Source organism: Nannobrachium achirus, assembly GCF_963921795.1.
Source record: "Nannobrachium achirus genome assembly, chromosome: 6".
Lineage (NCBI taxonomy): Eukaryota > Metazoa > Chordata > Actinopteri > Myctophiformes > Myctophidae > Nannobrachium > Nannobrachium achirus.
The window spans coordinates 63,929,481-63,949,447 of NC_137815.1; the positions used below are offsets into that span (position 1 = coordinate 63,929,481).

At 40.8% G+C, this 19,967-nt stretch overlaps 1 protein-coding gene across 3 annotated transcripts in view; it reads left to right on the forward strand.

Moving 5' to 3' along the window:
• Positions 1-19,305, forward strand: part of slmapa (sarcolemma associated protein a) — a 60,000-nt gene extending 40,695 nt beyond the window's left edge. For all 3 annotated transcript variants that reach the window (XM_080729176.1, XM_080729177.1, XM_080729178.1), the window contains 13 exons: positions 946-1,005; positions 1,617-1,697; positions 3,689-3,769; positions 4,403-4,462; positions 5,177-5,302; positions 5,565-5,639; positions 6,486-6,586; positions 6,994-7,198; positions 8,717-8,834; positions 10,845-11,016; positions 11,533-11,664; positions 12,894-12,981; positions 16,659-19,305. In XM_080729176.1, coding sequence (XP_080585302.1) covers positions 946-1,005; positions 1,617-1,697; positions 3,689-3,769; positions 4,403-4,462; positions 5,177-5,302; positions 5,565-5,639; positions 6,486-6,586; positions 6,994-7,198; positions 8,717-8,834; positions 10,845-11,016; positions 11,533-11,664; positions 12,894-12,977 — 1,295 coding nt within the window. In that variant the 3' untranslated portion in view covers positions 12,978-12,981; positions 16,659-19,305. The remainder of the gene's footprint in view (positions 1-945; positions 1,006-1,616; positions 1,698-3,688; positions 3,770-4,402; positions 4,463-5,176; positions 5,303-5,564; positions 5,640-6,485; positions 6,587-6,993; positions 7,199-8,716; positions 8,835-10,844; positions 11,017-11,532; positions 11,665-12,893; positions 12,982-16,658) is intronic.
• The last annotated feature ends 662 nt before the right edge of the window (positions 19,306-19,967 follow it).

The following is a 19,967-nucleotide window of genomic DNA, read 5'->3' on the forward strand; positions in this document are numbered from 1 at the left end:
GAGTGAGCTCTCTGGCCCAATGTCTCCGTCGAAACACAATTAACGCAGTTTTGTCCCTGGTTTCCTGGTGGAATTAGATATGCTTCCAGACTTCGTATAATTCACCCTTTGTTAGCCTCCTGATTGGTCCTTGACTGACCAACCAGCAGGCTCTATCTGCCTTGTCCCGCCCTGGTTCCGCCTTTTTTATGTTGAATTAGCTAAAACATAATTTTTTGAGAAATACAAACATTTAAAAACATGCTGATTCACTATGCTGCCTCTGAGCAGCTCCAATTGACTGAAACAAAGTTTGAAATTAGAATTGAGCACACAGAATAACAATATGAAGCAACTGAATTAACATGGCAGTGGATGGAATGTCCCACTGAATGTCCCACCAAGACACAGCAACCAATGGGTGTGGAGAGGGGCAGGACAATGGGCGGGACTTGACAAAGGGTGAATTGTGCTGGCAACGGCCGTGATTGTACATTTGCCAGTAGAGTGGGTTTTCAGCTGAGTTCTGTCTCAGCCTTTTCTTTGCAGACACTTACTTGTTTTTGTCTGTTATGTTTTCTATCATATGTGTTGGTGCAGCAAAAAAAGTAACCATTAAAAGTACAATATTCCATAAACTCAGCTGTCGGTTGAGGGTTAGCAAAACTCTGAAAGAAAATGAATGTTTGGTCTTTTCTCTTCTCTTACACCTACTGTAGTATGGTAACTCAGCATACATTTCTTTAGTCATCCCTTTCATTGGCTTGTCTTTTATTCTTTATTTTCTATGTAATGTCAAGCTTTGATAAAATAACTCATCATCATTCGTAACTCTGGTTCTCTGGCTGTGTTGAATCTACAGGGAAATGGATTTATAGGATGACCTTTCTGTGCATTCTAAAGGTCATAGGTCATGGCAGATTTGTGTATATACTTTATTGACATGAAATCTCTCCTTCCATCCAGCGGTCAAACAGCTAAAAGCAGCTGTAGGATCTACAATCCACAAACTGACCAACTTTGACGGTAAGAGCTGATCTGAGGTGAACTCAGTGTGTGTGTGGGTTAGGGCTGCAAGGATTAATCGTAATCAAATCGATTATTCAATTAGTTGCCAACTAATTTAGTAATCGTAATGGAATTGGCAATCGCAGAATTTTTTATTAATACTGTGCAGGAATATAGGGTCAAGAACAAATAATATGACTTGAATATTTATTTTTTAATTACCTATTTGAAAAGAATACTGTTACCCTTTAGCCTGACAAAATGTCTAGCTATTCTTTAATCAGTATGCAGTCAGAAAAGGGTATTTCTTTTTTGTCTTTTATTAGGAACCCAATCGGCAGCTGAGCAAAATGTAATAAATGATGTGTTTTTTAAAGCATGTCTACAAGAAACTCAAATTGAAGGTATAATGTAATAGCGAAATAAATGCCACGATCCGAATAATCGTTTAAATAATTGACCGATTAATCGATTATGAAAATAATCGTTAGTTGCAGCCCTAGTGTGGATATATGCATGCAAACATTGAGTGTGCTACGTTGTGTGTGTGCTTATATTGTAATCTGTGTTGAAAAGTATGTATGTACTGTATGTAATGATTAAATAATCTGTATGTTTTGTGTGTTTAGAAGTGATTGATGCTCACCTTCAGAACAACCAGACAGCAGAACTTGAAGACAACAGCTTGGCCAGTCCTGACAGACTCAGAGGTACACTTTACCACATAAATGTAAAGATAAACTGTCACTGATCACAAAACTCTTAATTAAATGATTTGTTTCATCATGTGTCTGTCTGTACCAGTTGTGCACAAACTGTGGATCCAGACTAGAGCTCTTAACGGGTCTAAAACAGCTGACCCCAACCCTGACATTATATCTGACTTCCGAGATATCTGGTTCCGAGATTCTTTTCAAATAACGGAACCAAACCCGAGTTGACCTACAGTATGACAATTTGGTCAGAGATCTTAGTCGTTGAGACTTTTTTCCTTCCGACACTGACCTGATCCCAGGTCAGTGTAACCATCATCGCGTAGCACTTCATGCTTTTCTCTACCGATCCGTAATGAGTCTGGGTCTTTTCGGATCGACTCGGGTATTGTACATAATGATAAACAGGTCAGAGATAATAGAGCCGAAACCGACCCGTGTCTGACTGATTATGGTATTGATAATGATATATATACCTGTAGCACTTTTCCAAACAAGGTCACCAAGTGGTTTACATATAAAAGAGCAGCATAATAGTCATACAATTTGAGACGGCATACAAAATGCAAAACACAAATTATTAAAACGAATTACATAGCCAAGTAATTACAAAAATACTTTGATAAATGTTCACTTTTAAACTTAACATTTTAACTCTTTCTGTGCCAAATGCCAAAATGGCTCCAAGGTTCATGTGCCACCCATGAATTTTGAATTTTTTTTTGAAATTTTTTGAAATGATTTTTTTTTTTTTTTTCTATACAAAAAACACAAAAGACGTCATTGGCACCCAGGGCTTTTGAAAAAATTGGCACTGAATGAGTTAAAGAAACTTCACAAAAACATTAGTTTGCCGTTCTTTGTCAAAACATGTCCTGAGTGCACTGAAAGAAAAAAAAAAGAACATGGCTCTTTTCAACAGCCAGACAATTAATAGTCATTATGATGAATAAATACTAGGTTAGGTTAGGTTACAACAAACATGAATCAATATTGATGAGTCATTGCTGAAATAATTTGTGCACACCTGTAGCACCAGCTAATTGCTAAAAGTTGGGGTGTTTAGTCACTAAAGCCAACCATGTAAATAATGTGTTTGAAACTAAATCCATTTGCATTGTTGCTGCTACATCTTTACAAGGTCAATTGTACATGGTGTTCTAATACAAAATTGCTACTTGCCGGGGCATGTCTTTGTCCAATGGGCTGTGCTCAAGTGAAGCCATACAAATCTACAAGGTCACAATGCTTTGCGATTTGTCAATAGCTTGTAGATTAGCTATTATTAAGTATTATGCTTAAACCATACTTGTTGCACAGTCAGGCTAAAAACTGTTTAAAGCCCAGAGAGAAGTTGAGTCCGTTTGGAAGAACCTTTCAATCTGGCTTCAGCTTTAAAAGTAACAATGCCCTCTTCAAATTACACACACCCACACACAGTGTCCACATGCTTCCATACACACCACACACATAGCATACATGGAGAGCTGTTACAAAGTTGAAAGGCATTTTCAAGGCACGGTAGTATTACAAAGTTCGTTGCTCACGGATCCATTCAAAACAAGCCTACCTTACAGAACCATCCAGCATTTCTGACAACTCAAATATATATTAAATATATGAAACTTTTTGGATTTGAACTTTAAAGCTGATGCTGCTGTCTGCCTTTGTTGGATAGCTGTGTGTGTGTGTGTGTGTGTGTGTGTGTGTGTGTGTGTGTGTGTGTGTGTGTGTGTGTGTGTGTGTGTGTGTGTGTGTGTGTGTGTGTGTGTGTTCGTGTTCAGGGGACCATAAACGGACGATGATACCATTGTCCTATTTGAAAATCCCCTCCGTTCACAGATAATGGTATCTCCCTCTCCTGTGTGTGTGCTTTTGCTCATTCCTGTTTTTCTTTATTTCACGTGTGTGTGTGTGTGTGTGTGTGTGTGTGTGTGTGTGTGTGTGTGTGTGTGTGTGTGTGTGTGTGTGTGTGTGTGTCTATATAGAGAATCTGATGGAGTCTAAAGAGTCGGACATGTCAGACACTCTGAGTCCCAGCAAAGACCGCAGCAGTGATGACACCTCAGGTAGGAAACCAGTTAAAAGCTTGTGTGTGTGTGTGATGAATTTAATTTCAATATGATTGTAAATACTGTACTGTTTAACATTTTTACTTGTTTTTAACAAATAGATTATATTCACTATCACCTGTCCTATTTAACGATTCATGGAGCTAATAACAATCAACTTTATCTTTTAAAATGATGGCAGAAAACATCATTGCTGTTCATAATACAATTACAGTGGTTATTACTATTTGTATTATTATTACAGTTATGTTGTGATAATTATGGCATTAGTTTTGTTAATTCTTACGGTATTGGGTCACAGTCTAACCAGTTAAACTCTAATGTTTTTAGTAAAAAGATGAATTTTAAATCTTTGCCGTGCCCAAAATTGGATGCCATACTGTAGCTCAGTGGTTCTCAACCTTTTCAGGCCACGACCCCCCAAAACAATCACATTTGAGCTGGGGACCCGCCACCCTGACAAGCACATGGAATTGTAGGAGTTGAGGCATTACATTTAGTTTGACCCGGTTACTTTTTTGTTAGGTATTAAAAGTCCTTAAAGTGTCACTTTACTGTCATCTGGGGGTCCCGACCCACAGGTTGAGAAGCACTGCTGTAGCTAATGTATTTATTGTTCATGTGTTCCAGATGGCAACATGGATGATCAGGAGCTCATTGAGCCTCAGAACAGAGTCTCTTTACTCAAAGGTAACAATGGCAACTCTTTATAGCAGGGGTTCCCAAACTTTTTTCTCTCAGGGCACCCAATAAATATTTGTTTTAATCCGAGGCACCCCTACATTATAATTTTCACTCCCAGCACCTTATATTTATAGCATATCATCGTTGTCGGGTGGAAACCTTGTATGTCCAAAACTGTTCATTTTGTATTTATCATCTATAAAATGTACTAAACTAAAGCAACGCCTCGCATCGCGAGGCGTTGTGTGCTTGTAGATCTGCTGTTTTCACTAGTTTTGTGCGACAGTCTTGTACGATGAAGCAGGGCTTTGCTTCACCAAAAGACGTACACATTTGAATCGTGGAGATACAAGGTTTCTGCCCAACAGTGACTATATTTTAGTGATTTTGTTGCGCGGAAAACGTTGAGATAATAGCCATTTTGGTTAGAACTGACTGAAAATAACTTTGTACTTCATGTTTAAAATTATACTAAATATTTTTTAAATTTAAATATTATCAAGTTATCTCGCGGCACCCCTGGACTGCTGTCGTGGCACCTCCCACTTTGAAAACCCCTGCTTTATAGTACACTTTTATTTTGTTCTCTACTCTGTTTTTATTGCTCTTTGCTACAGTGTGTTCAACAAATTGACTTCATTGAACACAGACATTCACTCCATAATTCCTTCCTCCGTCTTGATAAATGAATTGTTTACTCTCTTTCCTGTTCCTGTATAGATGAGTTGCGTCGGGCCGGTCTCGAGCTGGGAGACACAGAGCAGGTCATCAACCATCTCCACAGAGAACTACTGGAAGCACAGGAATTAGCCAACACTGGCAAGCAGAAATGTCTGGAGCTACAAGGTAGGATTACTACTGGTAAAGGGTTCTGTTCAATATTTATGGGAGGGTCCAGGTGAGGGTCTTATAGGTTTGAATCAATCAAATATGAAATACATTATATATACAGTATACACATTAAAGAGTGAAGAAACCTTTCCCTTTGACAGAATGTTGAATAACGGTTTCATAACTCACCTAAACTGTAATTGAGAGAGTGTTTGTGGACTTCTAGTATACATTAAATCTTAATTATGAGTCACTTGTTGTACCTGTTTGTTTGTAGCTCTGCTGGAGGAAGAGAGAAGATCTAACAGACACCAGACTGAAGAGTCGGCTAAACAGATCAACTATCTACAGAGTAAGCACACACACACTTAAGGCAATAGCTACAAAGTTGGCACAGACACATTCACTTTGATTGATTGATTGATTGATTGAAGACTTTATTAGAAGTTTGCATAGTAAACGGTACAGTTTCATGACAGTACAGTTCACTGGTACAAGGTCAACAAAAAAGGAGATCCTAGAAAAGCACTTGGCTTATTTCCACAGGAAACCATTTCACTATTTTCAACAAGGACGGTGTGCATATAGTTAAAGTTATACCATGTAACTTTTTTTATAAAACAAATCTTAAAATGGTCCTAGCTGTTAAATCGCTAAAGTTTTAGAACCCCCACTCCGTTATTTTCAGCTTCTAAAGCCTTCTCTTTATATGTTTTCTATGATCCCTGCCCGGGACCGGTTTTCGCAGAAAAATTGCGTCATCACACTACCGGCCAATCACAGCGAGGGTTATACACTGCCGGCCAATCACAGCGCAGAACATACACTGCCGGGCTCTCTGGTGGGTTTAGGAAACACGCCTTCAGGAAGTACACTGCAGTGTTTACACTGGAGGAGTCTAGCATGTAACTACCCAACCGCTGCTCGTAGAAGGACACGGGAGACCTCGTTGAAAGCGTCTCGGCGAGGCGAGGCGGACGCGGTGGTCTGACGGCCCGGTCCGCGAGCGAAAAACGGACGAAAAAAGCAAACGCGACCGCGGTTTGCTATACTGCTACAGACCACCAGTTGAGCAACTTACACAGTATAGCTTTAAGTTTACAGGGGGATAAAAACGAAATTTAAAATAATTTGTTCCAAAGTGAAGAACAGATGATGTGTTTCATGTGTATGTGTGATTGTGGTTTGTTCATTCCAGCCCAGCTAGCTAAGCTGCAGGCGGATATGGAGGCTCTCAGAGAGCAGAGAGAGAACTCCATCAGCTACACCAGAGAGGAGCTGTACTCTGCACAGGAAGAGGTACACACACACACACACACACACACACACACACACACACACACACACACACACACACACACACCATACACACATATACTGTATGTCGCTATTGTCGGGTGGAAACCTTGTATGTCCAAAACTTTCCTTTTTTGCTCTTATTTTAAAAACGATTTAAAATAGGGAAAATAGCCGATCTATGTGAGGTGTTGTGTGCTTGTGGATCTGATATTTTCACTCCTTTTGTCTGACACTTTTGTATGATGATGTAGGGCTTTAAAACGTTTGAGAACCACTGCTATAGAGATTAAGACAGCGACATAAGATTGGATCGCATGAGATTGGAAAAACAGTGGATTATTTATATTTAATAACGATGTCACCGTTTTAATGTTGATGATGTCCCTGTGTTAATGTGCACAATCTAGGTCCTTGTCCTACGTCATGCCATGGAATCTGCCACAACAGAAAGAGAGAGGGAGATGGCCTCCCTGCATACTAACCTGGGAACAGTTCGTTCTGAGCTGGAGCACTGGCACAGCACTGCAGATAAATATGAACAAGAGATCAACACACTGCAACACACGCTCACACAACACACGCAACACCATCAAAAAGCCAGCCAGCTACAGGGTAAGAAAGTGTCTGTTTGTGTGTATGTATTAAAGGAGGTTTCATATTAATAATAATTATAGAAATACACATAACAGCTATATTAAAAATACTAGCCCTTACCCGTTCAAAGATATGAGCTCCAAAATTATGTGCAGTGTGTGGGTTATGGGATGTGCACTGTGCATACAGTATATGAGGGATGGAAAGTAACTTTAACTGGTGCTTGCATGATAATATGTAGGAGCATCAATGTAAGAAATACCCGTTTCGTTTAATGGCTACCCCCCCCCCCCCCCCCCACCCGCCTGCGCACACACCCGCCTGCCTGCCTGCGCACACACACACACACACACACACACACACACACACACACACACACACACACACACACACACACACAGAGAGAGCTGGTTAAACATGTTGCCTCATGCTAGATGCAGAATAGATGTGCCTCATGCTAGATGCAGATACACCAGTAGTAGATACACCATAAAAATGCTAATATACAGTATATGATTTGTGAAAGTGACAAACGGGCTTCACAGTTATGTTAGGTGTGTTCATATGCTAATGGTGATGCGATTTCAGATCAATTGCTCCAGCCACTGAGGAGAAACGCTGTTTCAGACAGACAGACAGACACTCACTCACTCACTCACTCACTCACTCACTCACTCAGACATTCGCAAAATTATAGTATAGATATTAAAGTCGCAAATTCGCAATATTTACTCCATGTAGAATAGAATCTCCATATCGCCTGAGTTTGTAGTCCCAAAACCCGGAAACGAGTTGGCATTTTGCACTTCCTGGTTCTCTCAAAGTATATGGGTTTGTTTTATTGGGTTTTTGGTTAAATGCCTGAACTAAAGTCTGTGGTTTACATGGGTTTTTTACAACATAAAAAAGTAAGTACCCTACTCGTGCATTTAAAAGATTTTATGGGTCTTAAAAAGCAGTTGCTAATTAAGTGAAACCACAGACATTGTTGTCACATTACACGTCATCATGCCGAACACATGGTGGTGACATTGAATATACTGTATACGAGTCGACCATTGTGTAGTTTGTTCATTCACCGCATAATGTTAGATTTTCACTTGGTGAATGATTGCATTTAATCCTCAAAATCATTAAGGAGTGGAGATTATTTTGCGGAAGTACATTTTTAAGTACAGTATCATTAACTTTTATTTGCAGAGCTTATTTTCGCCAAGAATTATTTTGGGCTCTTGGCAGGGCTAAAAGAAAGGGACACAATGTATACAACAACAGGAAGTACAAATGTGTGTGACAGTGTTGCACATCTGTTGGTAATTTATTTCAAACTGAGAACATTCGAATCCCCCAAGCAGATATACTGTATAAATGAACAATGACTTCCCTCTCGCTTCAGAGTTTAGCCAATTTTACAGTAAATTTTTCTCCCTTGAAGGCATGAATGCATTATTGAAAATAAATAATCCTATTAATGCCAACTGTAACAAAATGTTGAAAAGATAAAATAACCCTCCTTATTTCTTTCTGTGTGTGCAGTGGAGTGTGAGTCTCTACAGAAGCAGTGTGTGTGTCTGCAGCAGGACTGTGAAGGTCTGAGAGGGGAGAGGACAACACTGCTGGACAGACTCCAGACCCTGGAGACAGAGCTAGACAGGTACACACACACACACACACACAACCGGCGGTTAACTCCTCGCTAGCGAACGAACGAATGCTCTCTCCGTTTGAAAAAGGATTTAACACATCTAATTCATCCGCCTCTGCCTGGGTTTTTCAGTGTTTTAACTTTTTTCCCCCGCCGGCAACAGAAACGCACCATGTGGCCAGGATGTAAACCAGTAAGATTCCCTAATCGGGAGATAAGCGACCATCACGTCGCATACACAAACCTTAGAAGGCAGTCGTAGCCAATCAGGAGGGAATATGGGAAATGGGACAGATCCATGTTGATGACATGACTTTAGAGATATTGTGTAGCGCTTTGCGTGATTTTAGGCCAAAACCTGTAGGAGCAGTGTCCAAAAATGTGTTTTGCAAAAAGAGCACATGGCCAGGCAGACAATGTATTTTCTTTCACCCAGAAAAGAAAAACTATCCACTATCCGCGATGATGATTCCTTAATTGTGGGTCTGTAGAAAAAAAGCTTGTTTTGACCAAAAACTCAATCTGGGAAAAGAATCCAAGATAATGGATTTTTCCAAATCGAATAACCTGGAAGTGAATGGAGCAAAAAATCTCCTATAAACCTAGCACCATTCATACGTTGGCGAAGTGCGCCCTCTAGCATAATCAGTTAATCACTGAAAACCCTGAAATTATGATTTATGAGTTATTTCTCTATGGCAGTAAATCTGTTAAAACATGACCCTGTATTTTTGTCCGTCGTTTCAACATTGGGGGACGGATGTCGCCAGCTGTATATAATGCTTTGGAAATTAGGTATTTCAAGGTACTGAATTGAAATTGGACTACAACACGATACACACTGACACTCCTACACTGCGTCCCTCTCAGCTGTTCTGCTCCGCCTCTAAAAATAATACCATGTGGACAGACTCTCTCTCTCTCAGAGCAGAGAGAGGGAGAGGGAGAGAGAGAGAGAGAGGTGAAGAGCTGACAGGGTGAGCGAGATAAAAGAGAGGTAGCAGGGCAGACAGATGAAGGTAAAGAGCTGACAGGGGGAGAGACGGACACAAATTGAATGATGAAAGGGTGGGAGCAGTGGGTGGACAGAAGGGCTGACGGAGAGAGAAGCTGATGAAAGGATTGTTGGTGTGTGTGTGTGTGTGTGTGTGTGTGTGTGTGTGGCGAGTGTAATTTTTCAACTAGTTCTCAGAGATCATATTTGTGGGTTTGGTCTTAAAGCCTCCATTCATCACCTTCCTTCCCTTTCTGTGTGAGGACACAACTGTGGGTGCTCAGGAAGACCAAGAAGCGGTCTTTAGATCTGAGTGAGCGGGAGAGGGGGGGGGGGGTGTAGGGTTGGATCAGACCTTGAAGATATGGGGGTGCCATACATTTGCTCTGTACGCCAACATCAGTGTTTTGTACATTGCTGCAACACAGAGCTGTAAATCACTGTATTTTACCTTCTTTATAACATAACACAATGACGGCTTAAAAGAAAATACTTCTTAAAAGGAATGGTTCACAGTATGACTTAAAATTCAAGGACCCCCAGCTACAGTACACTCATTTAAAACTATTCTATAAAGCAGTGGTTCTCAAAGTGGATTCCAGGGACTCTGGGTTCCTTTAGGGGGGGTCTAAATTGACCCTTACACATATGTAACTCTGACAGTGTACAAATGGAACCAAATGGACCCGTTCTGTCAGAGTTAAGAGGAGACCTTGAAATGTAAATGTTTGAGAAACACTGCTATAAAAAATACACACGTTAACACTTTATAGGGAACGTACCACCTAAACCCCCGGCTCCACCGGAGCTGTCGAGCATCGTGTCGGCGTCAACGCTGTGAACGCTCCCTTAAATCAATGAAGGGTGCTCCACTGCCGACGTTGACGCCAGACACCCAAATTCCCCCCGGTACATTTTTTGACGCCGGCACGACGCAATCTTTTTACTGTTCTGCTGTTCTTTGTTGTTCTAGTTGTAATAGTGTTGTATTATGGTTCCTAACAGTGGTGTTGTTATGGTTCCAGTACCAGGGAACAGAGTCAGGTCCTGAGCAGCAGCCTGGAGGTTCTGGAGAAGAGGGAGGGGGTTCTGCAGGACAGACTGGGTTCTCTGGAGAACAAACACCAGCAGGATGCCACCAACCTGAGGACGCAGCTAGACCAGGCTACGCAACGAACACACAGCCTGCAGAGAGAGGTACACACACTCACACGCGCGCACACACAATAAGTTAAACCAGGGGTCTTCAACGTTTTCAGGCCAAGGACCCCTTAGTTGAGAGAGAGATGAAGCAGGGACCCCCACAACCTTTTCATAGATTCCATATAGTTTCGTCGTTTGACAGCACAATCATCAGTGTATTTTGGATTCATGTCAATTTGTGTTTTCAGATATTTAACCACTTGAGCCGTCATTACCTAATAAATTTGACCTTTTACTCTGTACTTAGTTTGCTCTTTTTCCCCTCTACACCAAACCGGCGTTGTGAGCTTGTAGATCTGCTGTTTTTGGCTACAGTTCTCAGAATATGGACACTAGGGTTCAAGTTGTTAATATAAAACTGATTGGAGGATTTGGAGGACCCCCTGCAGTAACTCTGAGGACCCCCTAAGGGTCCCGGGCCCCCTGTTGAAGACCCCTGAGGTTAAACAAATACAGTGAAATGAACAAAGGTCCAACACACATTTTTGAAAACGCTTGTGTGTCTGTCAGTATGAGGACACACGGGAGCAGCTGTCGGACCTGCGTCAACGCTATGAGAAAACGGAGCAGGAGAAACACAACATTCACCATGAACTACAACAATGTCAACACAGCCTGAAGATACTACAGGACAAGACTAATGTAAGACACACACACACAAACACACTCTCTGATGTAAGATGTTTAAAGTGTGTGTACTCTGCAGTTTCTCTCCTCCTCTCTGGATGGATCCATCCATCCGTCAGGGTTTGAGTGACAGGTGACGGCAGATGGATGGATGGAGGGAGGGAGGGAGGGAATGTAGTTTAGAGAGGATGGGAAAAGAAGAGAGCATGGCGGTTTCTTTCGGAACGAAATTCCTAATTGAATATTAGATTAGATTAGACATTGCTATTTTGTTTCTACATTATTTATCATTTATCTCCCAATTTTGCGTAAAATAAATTATACCCTTCATCTGTCTCTCTCTCTCTCTCTCTCACACACACACACACACACACACACACACACACACACACACACACACACACACACACACACACACACACACACACACACACACACACACACACACACACGCGCGCGCACACACAGCTGGTTTCTCTAGTCTAAGGGAGTCAAAAGACAGCTTAATGAAAACGTATCAACTTGGCATGAACATGTCCTGGGTCTGTATTTGCTGTCGCTGTCCACTGACTTTTAATCTTAGCTGATCTTTAAGCTGATCAATAAGACCTTTCTGATCAATAAGACAGTATGGTGTCTTTCTCGTCTTGCTTTCTTTGTGTCTACTTAGAAGTCCTCTACTCGCCTCTCCTTTTAGTCTTTACTTTGTCTACTAGCCTACAGTGGTTGTATGTGCTGTGTACCATAGTCATATCGACCAGGTTCTATCTTCTTATAATAGATGTACAACAAATATAAGTTGAATGCATTAGATATTATAGGTTTAATAGATCCTAAACAAATAGGAGTTGAATTGATCTACAACAAATGTAGTTCATAGATGTAGAAAGAATATAAATAGATCTAGAACAAAGACGTTTATTAAACGTGGAACAATTACGAACAAGTTCAATCGATCTAGAACAGAATAGATATGATTTCAAGACATTTATATTTGAATATATGGTATATAGAACAAATATGTTTGACAGATCTAGAACAGTTTAAATATAACTGATCAATATGTTAAATGGATATAGAGCAAGTATAATATCTCTCCAATCTCTCCCCCTCCCTCCCTCTCCCTGGCTGTAGCTGCTCCATGCTCCATGTTGGGTTTTTCATTGATTATTATTATTATTTTGCCTAGGCTGATGATCTTGTTTTCCCTCCTCCCTCCCTCCCTCCCTCTCTCCTACCTGTAGCCACCCATTCTGCAGCCTGTTCAAGCCATATTCATAGGCCTTGTCCTGGCTCTGCTGTACTGCTGTTACAGTCAGTTGTGGTAGAAAGGTAGCTATACAACCGCAAGAACAACTTCACCGTTGTCTGTCTGTCTGTCTGTCTGTCTGTCTGACGGTCTGTCTTTCCATGTCTTTCTCTCCTTCTCTGTCGGTCTATCCGATCCATCTGTCATATCTGTCTGTCTGTGGTCTGTCACTCCATCATCTGTCCGTGTGTGGGATGAGAGAATGACAACATTGTAGAGAGCGATGGTGATCGGTGATCAGACATTGTGAATATGTGGGACCGTCATCGTTCTAGAACCACTGTGGTTACTGACGTAATATGGGGTTCTTGATCTACCATGGTAACCATTGCCCAGTGTCTAGAACTGGACTTCTAAAATTCGGTTATATATTTGTTTTTCCTTTTAATCTCATTATTATGAAGAACTGATGAGGTCATTTAAAAGAACACATATCTTGTCGTTACTACTGATTGGCTGAGACGATGTTGTCTCCTCCAACATTTTGCTTCAACACCCTTCTTCGTTGTCTTCAATATCAGCATCATCATCATCATTATCACCTTCATCGTGGTCGCTCCGATTGTGTATCTTCTGGTGGAAACAGTACTCACTACTAAAGCATGCCTGCCTGCCTGTCTGTCTTGCCTGCCTGCCTGCATGTCAACTCTGTTTTCATACAAGTCTGTGGCTAACACTACACACTGGTCTTAAACGTAAGGGGCTACCTTCCATACCTCCCATTAACATTACACCACAGGGGTTGGTTGACACTAAGGTCTCGGAGGCAGTTGCCCGTCGGACAAGTACAGATCATGTTCTACTTGCCCAAATGTCACAACCACTTAAAAGGGAATTGTTCATTATAAGATTATGGTCAAATGTGCGCTTGTAGAACAAATTAATGTTAGATTCCAGTTACTTTGAAAAAAACAGAATGAGTTTTCTCTCCTGTTTATTTATAAAGAATCATTACTAATTATGACCTATGACTCATTACTGCTGTTTGAGTTTGGAGTCATAAAGTTTAAACATTGCTGGTCCCCTTGGGGCGAGGTGACCTATAAAGTCTCAACTGACCGAAATGTGCACTGGCATTGACTTTAGGGCCACTAGTTTGAGGGTGGTAAACTACTGCACTCAGCCTGTAACTGAGTGCTATGTAGTAATATAGCGAGACACGGCACATTCACCTACAATTGAGACAGCGCCACAACTATGGTGTAAAGATGGAACCCATTTAGGGCCCTTAGGAATCCACTGTAATTCTCCCTCCTACATTGAACTCGAGACAATATTGATTTGAATAAAAAATATTCCAAATTCATGGTGTTTCCTAATCAACATATATTGATTATAGATAGATTGTGTTTTATATTTATTTTGCCACTCAAATGAGTTACCTGAAATGCTAACAGTATAGTATATTGTGGTTGTGTATTGAGATGACAGAAAAGTCACATTAAAAACGATAAATCTAACATATGGGAATCTTCATTAGACCACACAAACAAATAACTATGGCCTCGGTCGTCAACCAGTGAAAAAACTGTATTTTTCAATGTCTCTCATAGACCATTGCAATACACTGTTCTTCCCTTACCCCAGAGTCCTGGCACTTTCTCAGTAGTAGGCTTTCTGTTTGTCTCTACTGCAGCAGTATTCTGCTGACAATGTGACAATTTTGACCAATGACAGCCATATTTAACTTTAAAATCTAGCGTTAAAAATAAAGTATTTTATTTGGAGAACCACATAGACTGTATCCAGTGCACTGACAAAACAGACAAAATAAAATGGCGATAAAAAAAAAAAAAAAAAAAAAAACAATAACAGCCAGTGTTCCTGTGATGGGTTATCCATTTTTATTTGCCCACCTTTCAGTCCATTTGTTAGTTTTGCTGCTGTGTCCAACATACCAACCCATTGCTTTATTACTGCTGTACAGCTAGAGGCAGAACTTAACTCATAACTGCACCTGCAGAGAAGTCAGGTCAAGCAGAAAAGTCCTTAAACACCATCACATCCACATGTCATATTTGATTAATTGTCAAAAGAATGACTCAACTTCTAGTTTCCTAGTCCTGCCAAAGGAAGAGAACATATTCAAAAGATATTATAAATCATAATCGGCTCGTTCTGTCCAAGATTCGGGCTGAACCTGGCTGGTCTAGTCTTGTTTTTCCAGCTCATGTACACATTACACATGTACTAAAGTTGGTGTTCCACTAACATGTAAACCAACATGCTTGCCAAATCAACTGGTTTCAGAAATATTTTATTTTCTTCATTTTCTGTTGTCTGCTATTGCTATCTAGCTAGCTGGTGTCCACTTAGTAGGTAGCTTGTCAGCTACAAGCTGAATTGAAGGGAAAGTTAAAATGCTTTTCTTTTAAAGAAAATACCCTTTTTCATATATTTGGCAGACGTACTTACACTAAAGAAAATGCTTATGATAATTCTTGGCTGTTTATAAACCACAAACAAAGAAAATGTACGCAGCACAATAGGAATAAGTTTGACACCGGGACCATTTTATACACTACTTTTGAACCACAAAATAAGTATTCACAGACATCGAAGACGACAGAAAGTTGTCTTCTTAACATTGCTGACAATGGTGAGAAAAGAGAAGTATGTCTGCCATGTTTCTGAAAAACCTTTACGGTGAAACATTTCATAGTATCTGAAAAATGTTCCCCTTTGAGTGCATGGTGGCGCAGTCGATAGCGCTGTCGCCTCACAGCTAGAAGGTCCAGGGTTTGATTTGCGCTGGGGGCGTGTTCTCTAGTGCCCATACCCTGGGTGGGGTTGGCGAAAGGGCCTTTCTGCAGCTCTTTGGAGCCACCTGTAAAAAGGTATTGGCGGAAGTGTCGAATGCACGCTCAAAGTGACTACAGGCCAATCACAGTGCCTCTTTTCCGGGACTTATATTCAAAGGAGTTTATAGGCATGAGGAAACAAGTTTACATTGCCAAAGTAATGCCTCTGGGAAAGAGGGAGTCCCGCATCTGATTGGCCTACCGAACTCCCTGTTTCTGCGGCGCACACGGAAGGATTCCCTAAAAAAATCCCAAAACCTTTTTACAGACACCCCAGAGCCGGGGAGTCATCTACCTCAACTGTCATGGTCCGTAGGGTAGGTACTCTCACAGAAAACATGCAGTAATCCTGGTCTCTATACTGCCTCCCCGCATTGAAGGAAGTATGAGTTCAGTTCTGGGCTCTCCCCTGTTTGGCAGAGGGAGAGTAGCGCCAGGATTACAGTTAAGGCAATTGGCACTGGCTGAAAAATGGGTTACAAAATTGTGCGATAACAAATTAATTAAAAAAACTACTGCCTGTCTGACCATCTCCACAGAGAAGACCCCGTTGCTTCCACTAACTTCATTCACTTCTGTTCGGTTCTACTTTAACTGAACTACAGATTTATTTTAAATCTGTCCTACCCATTTCTTCTTCTCCGTATTCATTCTTTAAGTTAATTTCAATACGTTTGCCTTGTGCATCATCTATCTCTCCCTGCAGGACGACCCTTCATTTCATCTCATTCAACTTGTATTCATGTCATTGCTTCAATGACTGCATTCCCTCCTTTCTTTTTCCTTTAATTTGTCACTGGTCGTTTACTTTGCTCTTTCTATATCGGAATGTCACTCTTGATATGAAAATATAACATGCACTTAACTCGTGCCTTTCTCTTTTGTTTTCTGTCTGACAGAGCGCCTGGAGCCCCTGGATGCCGGTGGTGGTGGTGATGGCTGCTGTGACTGCAGCGGTCCTCTACCCAAACCTCTCCAAGAGCAGCTCCACTTAAAACACTCACACATTCACGCATGGGTGTGTGTGCGTCCGCTCACACATAACAGACACACACCACATGTAATGCACACCATGTGAGTTTCGGAGTGGACAGTGTATCCTGCCAGCATGTTGGCTGCATCATACACACACACACACACACACACACACACACACACACACACACACACACACACACACACACACACACACACACACACACGCACTTAAACACACATTGCGCTGTGAGGAGAGCAACACTGCTTTATTGTACAAAGTGTAATTGTATATAATTCTAGAGAGAGAGAGATGAGGGGTGTGATATAAAAGTTATAATTTCTACCATAGAATCAGTTGTTGTTATGTACCTACAGGGGGCACTATGGGGCTTGATTTGTTGTTTTATATATCGGTTTAGTGTTGGTGGGAAGATCCCAGGCTTTCCATGTCTCTGTCTGACATGCCAATCCTGGGCCACGTCTTCCCAAACTAACCCAGGTGTTTTTTTGTTCTTCTGTCTTTGCTGGGCACCACACACCGTTCTGGGATCTGTTTCCCTTCCTGGTCTTTGGACTTTTCATCTTGTCTAATTAACATATCATACCGACAATTATTGAACTCAGAAGAGGCGTACATGTGGTTTTGGAATACCATCTTTGTTGTGTTCTGTGTTTCCAGCAATCATTACTGTCATGGACCCACACTATCAGGATTGTGTTAACCCTAAATTGATCTGTGACGTTTTGGCTTGAACTTCGGTCTAAACTTTGTTTTGGGAAAACCAGTCTTTCGTGTGCTGACTTTTCTTATGGGCGTCATACTACTTTTGTGATTCACAGATTCTTGTAAGTTTATAGTGGAACTTTTTTCTAAATTACTATTATTTGTTTCCTAAAACAAACTTTAGACAAAGTTTAACCATCCATGTCCCATTGTAATTAAATGTAATAGATTTGGTGTAAACATTATAATGAGAAACTTAGCTTTGTTCTGTTCTGTTTCTCCATAATATTAACAATAATGATTAAAGAAATGGGTGGTATTTGGTTCAGAACACAATTTTTAGCCCAAGTTCAATTTACCTCATTGTAAAGAACAGAGCAAAGACAAACTGAAGTCTAGTCCATGTTAGTTAAACAGTCACAAAGAGAGAGGTGGTAAAGGGCATTGGTGGTTCCGTATCTTGCTCAAGGTAGGGGTGGACGATATGGTGATAATTATCGTTGAAACGATACAATGTCTCCACGATATGCTGCCTTTTCAGCGATATCGTATATATCGTGATACAATTGATGGAGCCTTTTAAAAAATCATGTTTAATACAGATTCATTGCAGAATTCATTTAAACCTGCATTTTGGTCTAAATCAGTAGTTCTGAAACTTTAAAATGTCAAGGTCTCCACTTAACTCTGACAGTATACAAACAGGTCCATTTGGTTTCATTTGTATACTGTCAGAGTTACATACTTGTAAAGTTCAATTTAGACCTCCCAAAAGAAACCCAGAGAGTCTAGTAACTTGAAAAATAACCATAAAAACTAACGTGAAAAAGAATCGTGATAAAATCGTGTATCGTGGATTCGTGATGCAGCTTGGAAAAATATCGTGATATTGTATTTTTACATATCGCTCACCTCTAGCTCAAGGGCACTTTGACAGAACATTTCATGTACATTTAACTGTTTCAGTGGGTGAACCTGTGCCCTTACAGGTACAGGACATTACCTCTCAACCCTGATTAGCCCATCAACCTGCCCGTCTAAAGATGTGGTTTTGGGGAAACAGAAGCCCTGGTCTGTTCTCTTCTGTTCCGTTTTTTTTTTAAAGATGGCTCTGTTGTCAATTAGCCATGTTAAATAGTTGCCATGGCAATCCTCATTATTCAAAGGTGTGTGTGTTGGGGGAGGGGGGAAATTAAAGCCAAATTAAAAATGTTTGATTTCTTTTATGTATCATTTCCTTTTTTGGGGGCACAAAAGGGGTTTTAAGTGCCTCTTGTTTTAACTAACACCAGTTTGTGTATGTGTGTAGACAAAATAATACACAATCTTACACACACACGCGTGGTGTGTTCACACACAGACAGACACACACTCCTGGTCTGTTGGAAGTGCCACTCGTGTACGCGTTGACGCGTCCTTGCTGGAAACTTAAGTTATGTGGCCGTGAAACGAGTCGGTGAACTTCTGTGTGTGTGTGTGTGTCCTTACGAGTATGTGTGTGAGAGTGTGTGTCTGAGAGACCGTCGATGAGAAGAGGCGTGTGTGTCGGTCAGACCAGGCACACACACTCACACCACCCTCCTCTTTGTCAATGTATATCCGTCTTGTCTGTGTTTAAAAAAATAAAAGATCAAATTATTCCTGATGTTCCAGTGAAATACACTACAGACAGAGAGAAAGAGAATTGTAAAATAAATAAATAAACATTAAAGTTATGAGATGGTGTGCTTACTAGACTTATTTTGTTAAAAGATATGGAGATATGAGAGATAGTAAGGTTATGAAGATGATGTATTGAATATGCAGATGTTTTGGATTAAAGTTGTAGCAAGCTGACCCACCAACGCAACTCATGTCTTCTGTTTGTCTCAATGGGATGTATATTATGTTGCACTGTGTTTATACCAAAATACCCACCGTCACACTAACACAGGGATTTTCATTGAATCATTTAGCTCAAATCTGAGACCTACAGTACATGTGTGGTTCAGATCCCAGATCAGCAATATCACAAGCAAACACGGGTGTTTTACTCAAACATAACTTGTTAGCTAATAAGGATAAGTAGGGGAGGGTAATGCACCTTGAGATACATCCAGCCTCTATGAAAGTTGCTTTACAAATAAACTCATGGTTGTCCACAGGACCATTGGATCAGCGCTTCTGGTTCTGGCTGGAGCAGCTCCTCTTGTGACTAGAGTCCAATATGGGACTGGCTGTCCTGACACAGCTCACAGATGAAATAAAGCGGTGTCAGAGGGACTGCCACTCCCATATACAGCATTATTATTGGTATTAAAGGGAATCATTTCTCTACCCATGCCTATAAATAGAGTTGAGGTTCTGTTTCCTCTAGGAGGCTGAGCGAGACAGATAATGAATATCGTTGAATATGTCTCTCCCCGTCTCCCTCAAGTTTTTTCTCCAATATTAACGGTTGTCTCTGCTGTCTCTCACATCAAGACATTACACAATAACTAGTAAGACGCCTCAGGGCGACATGCGA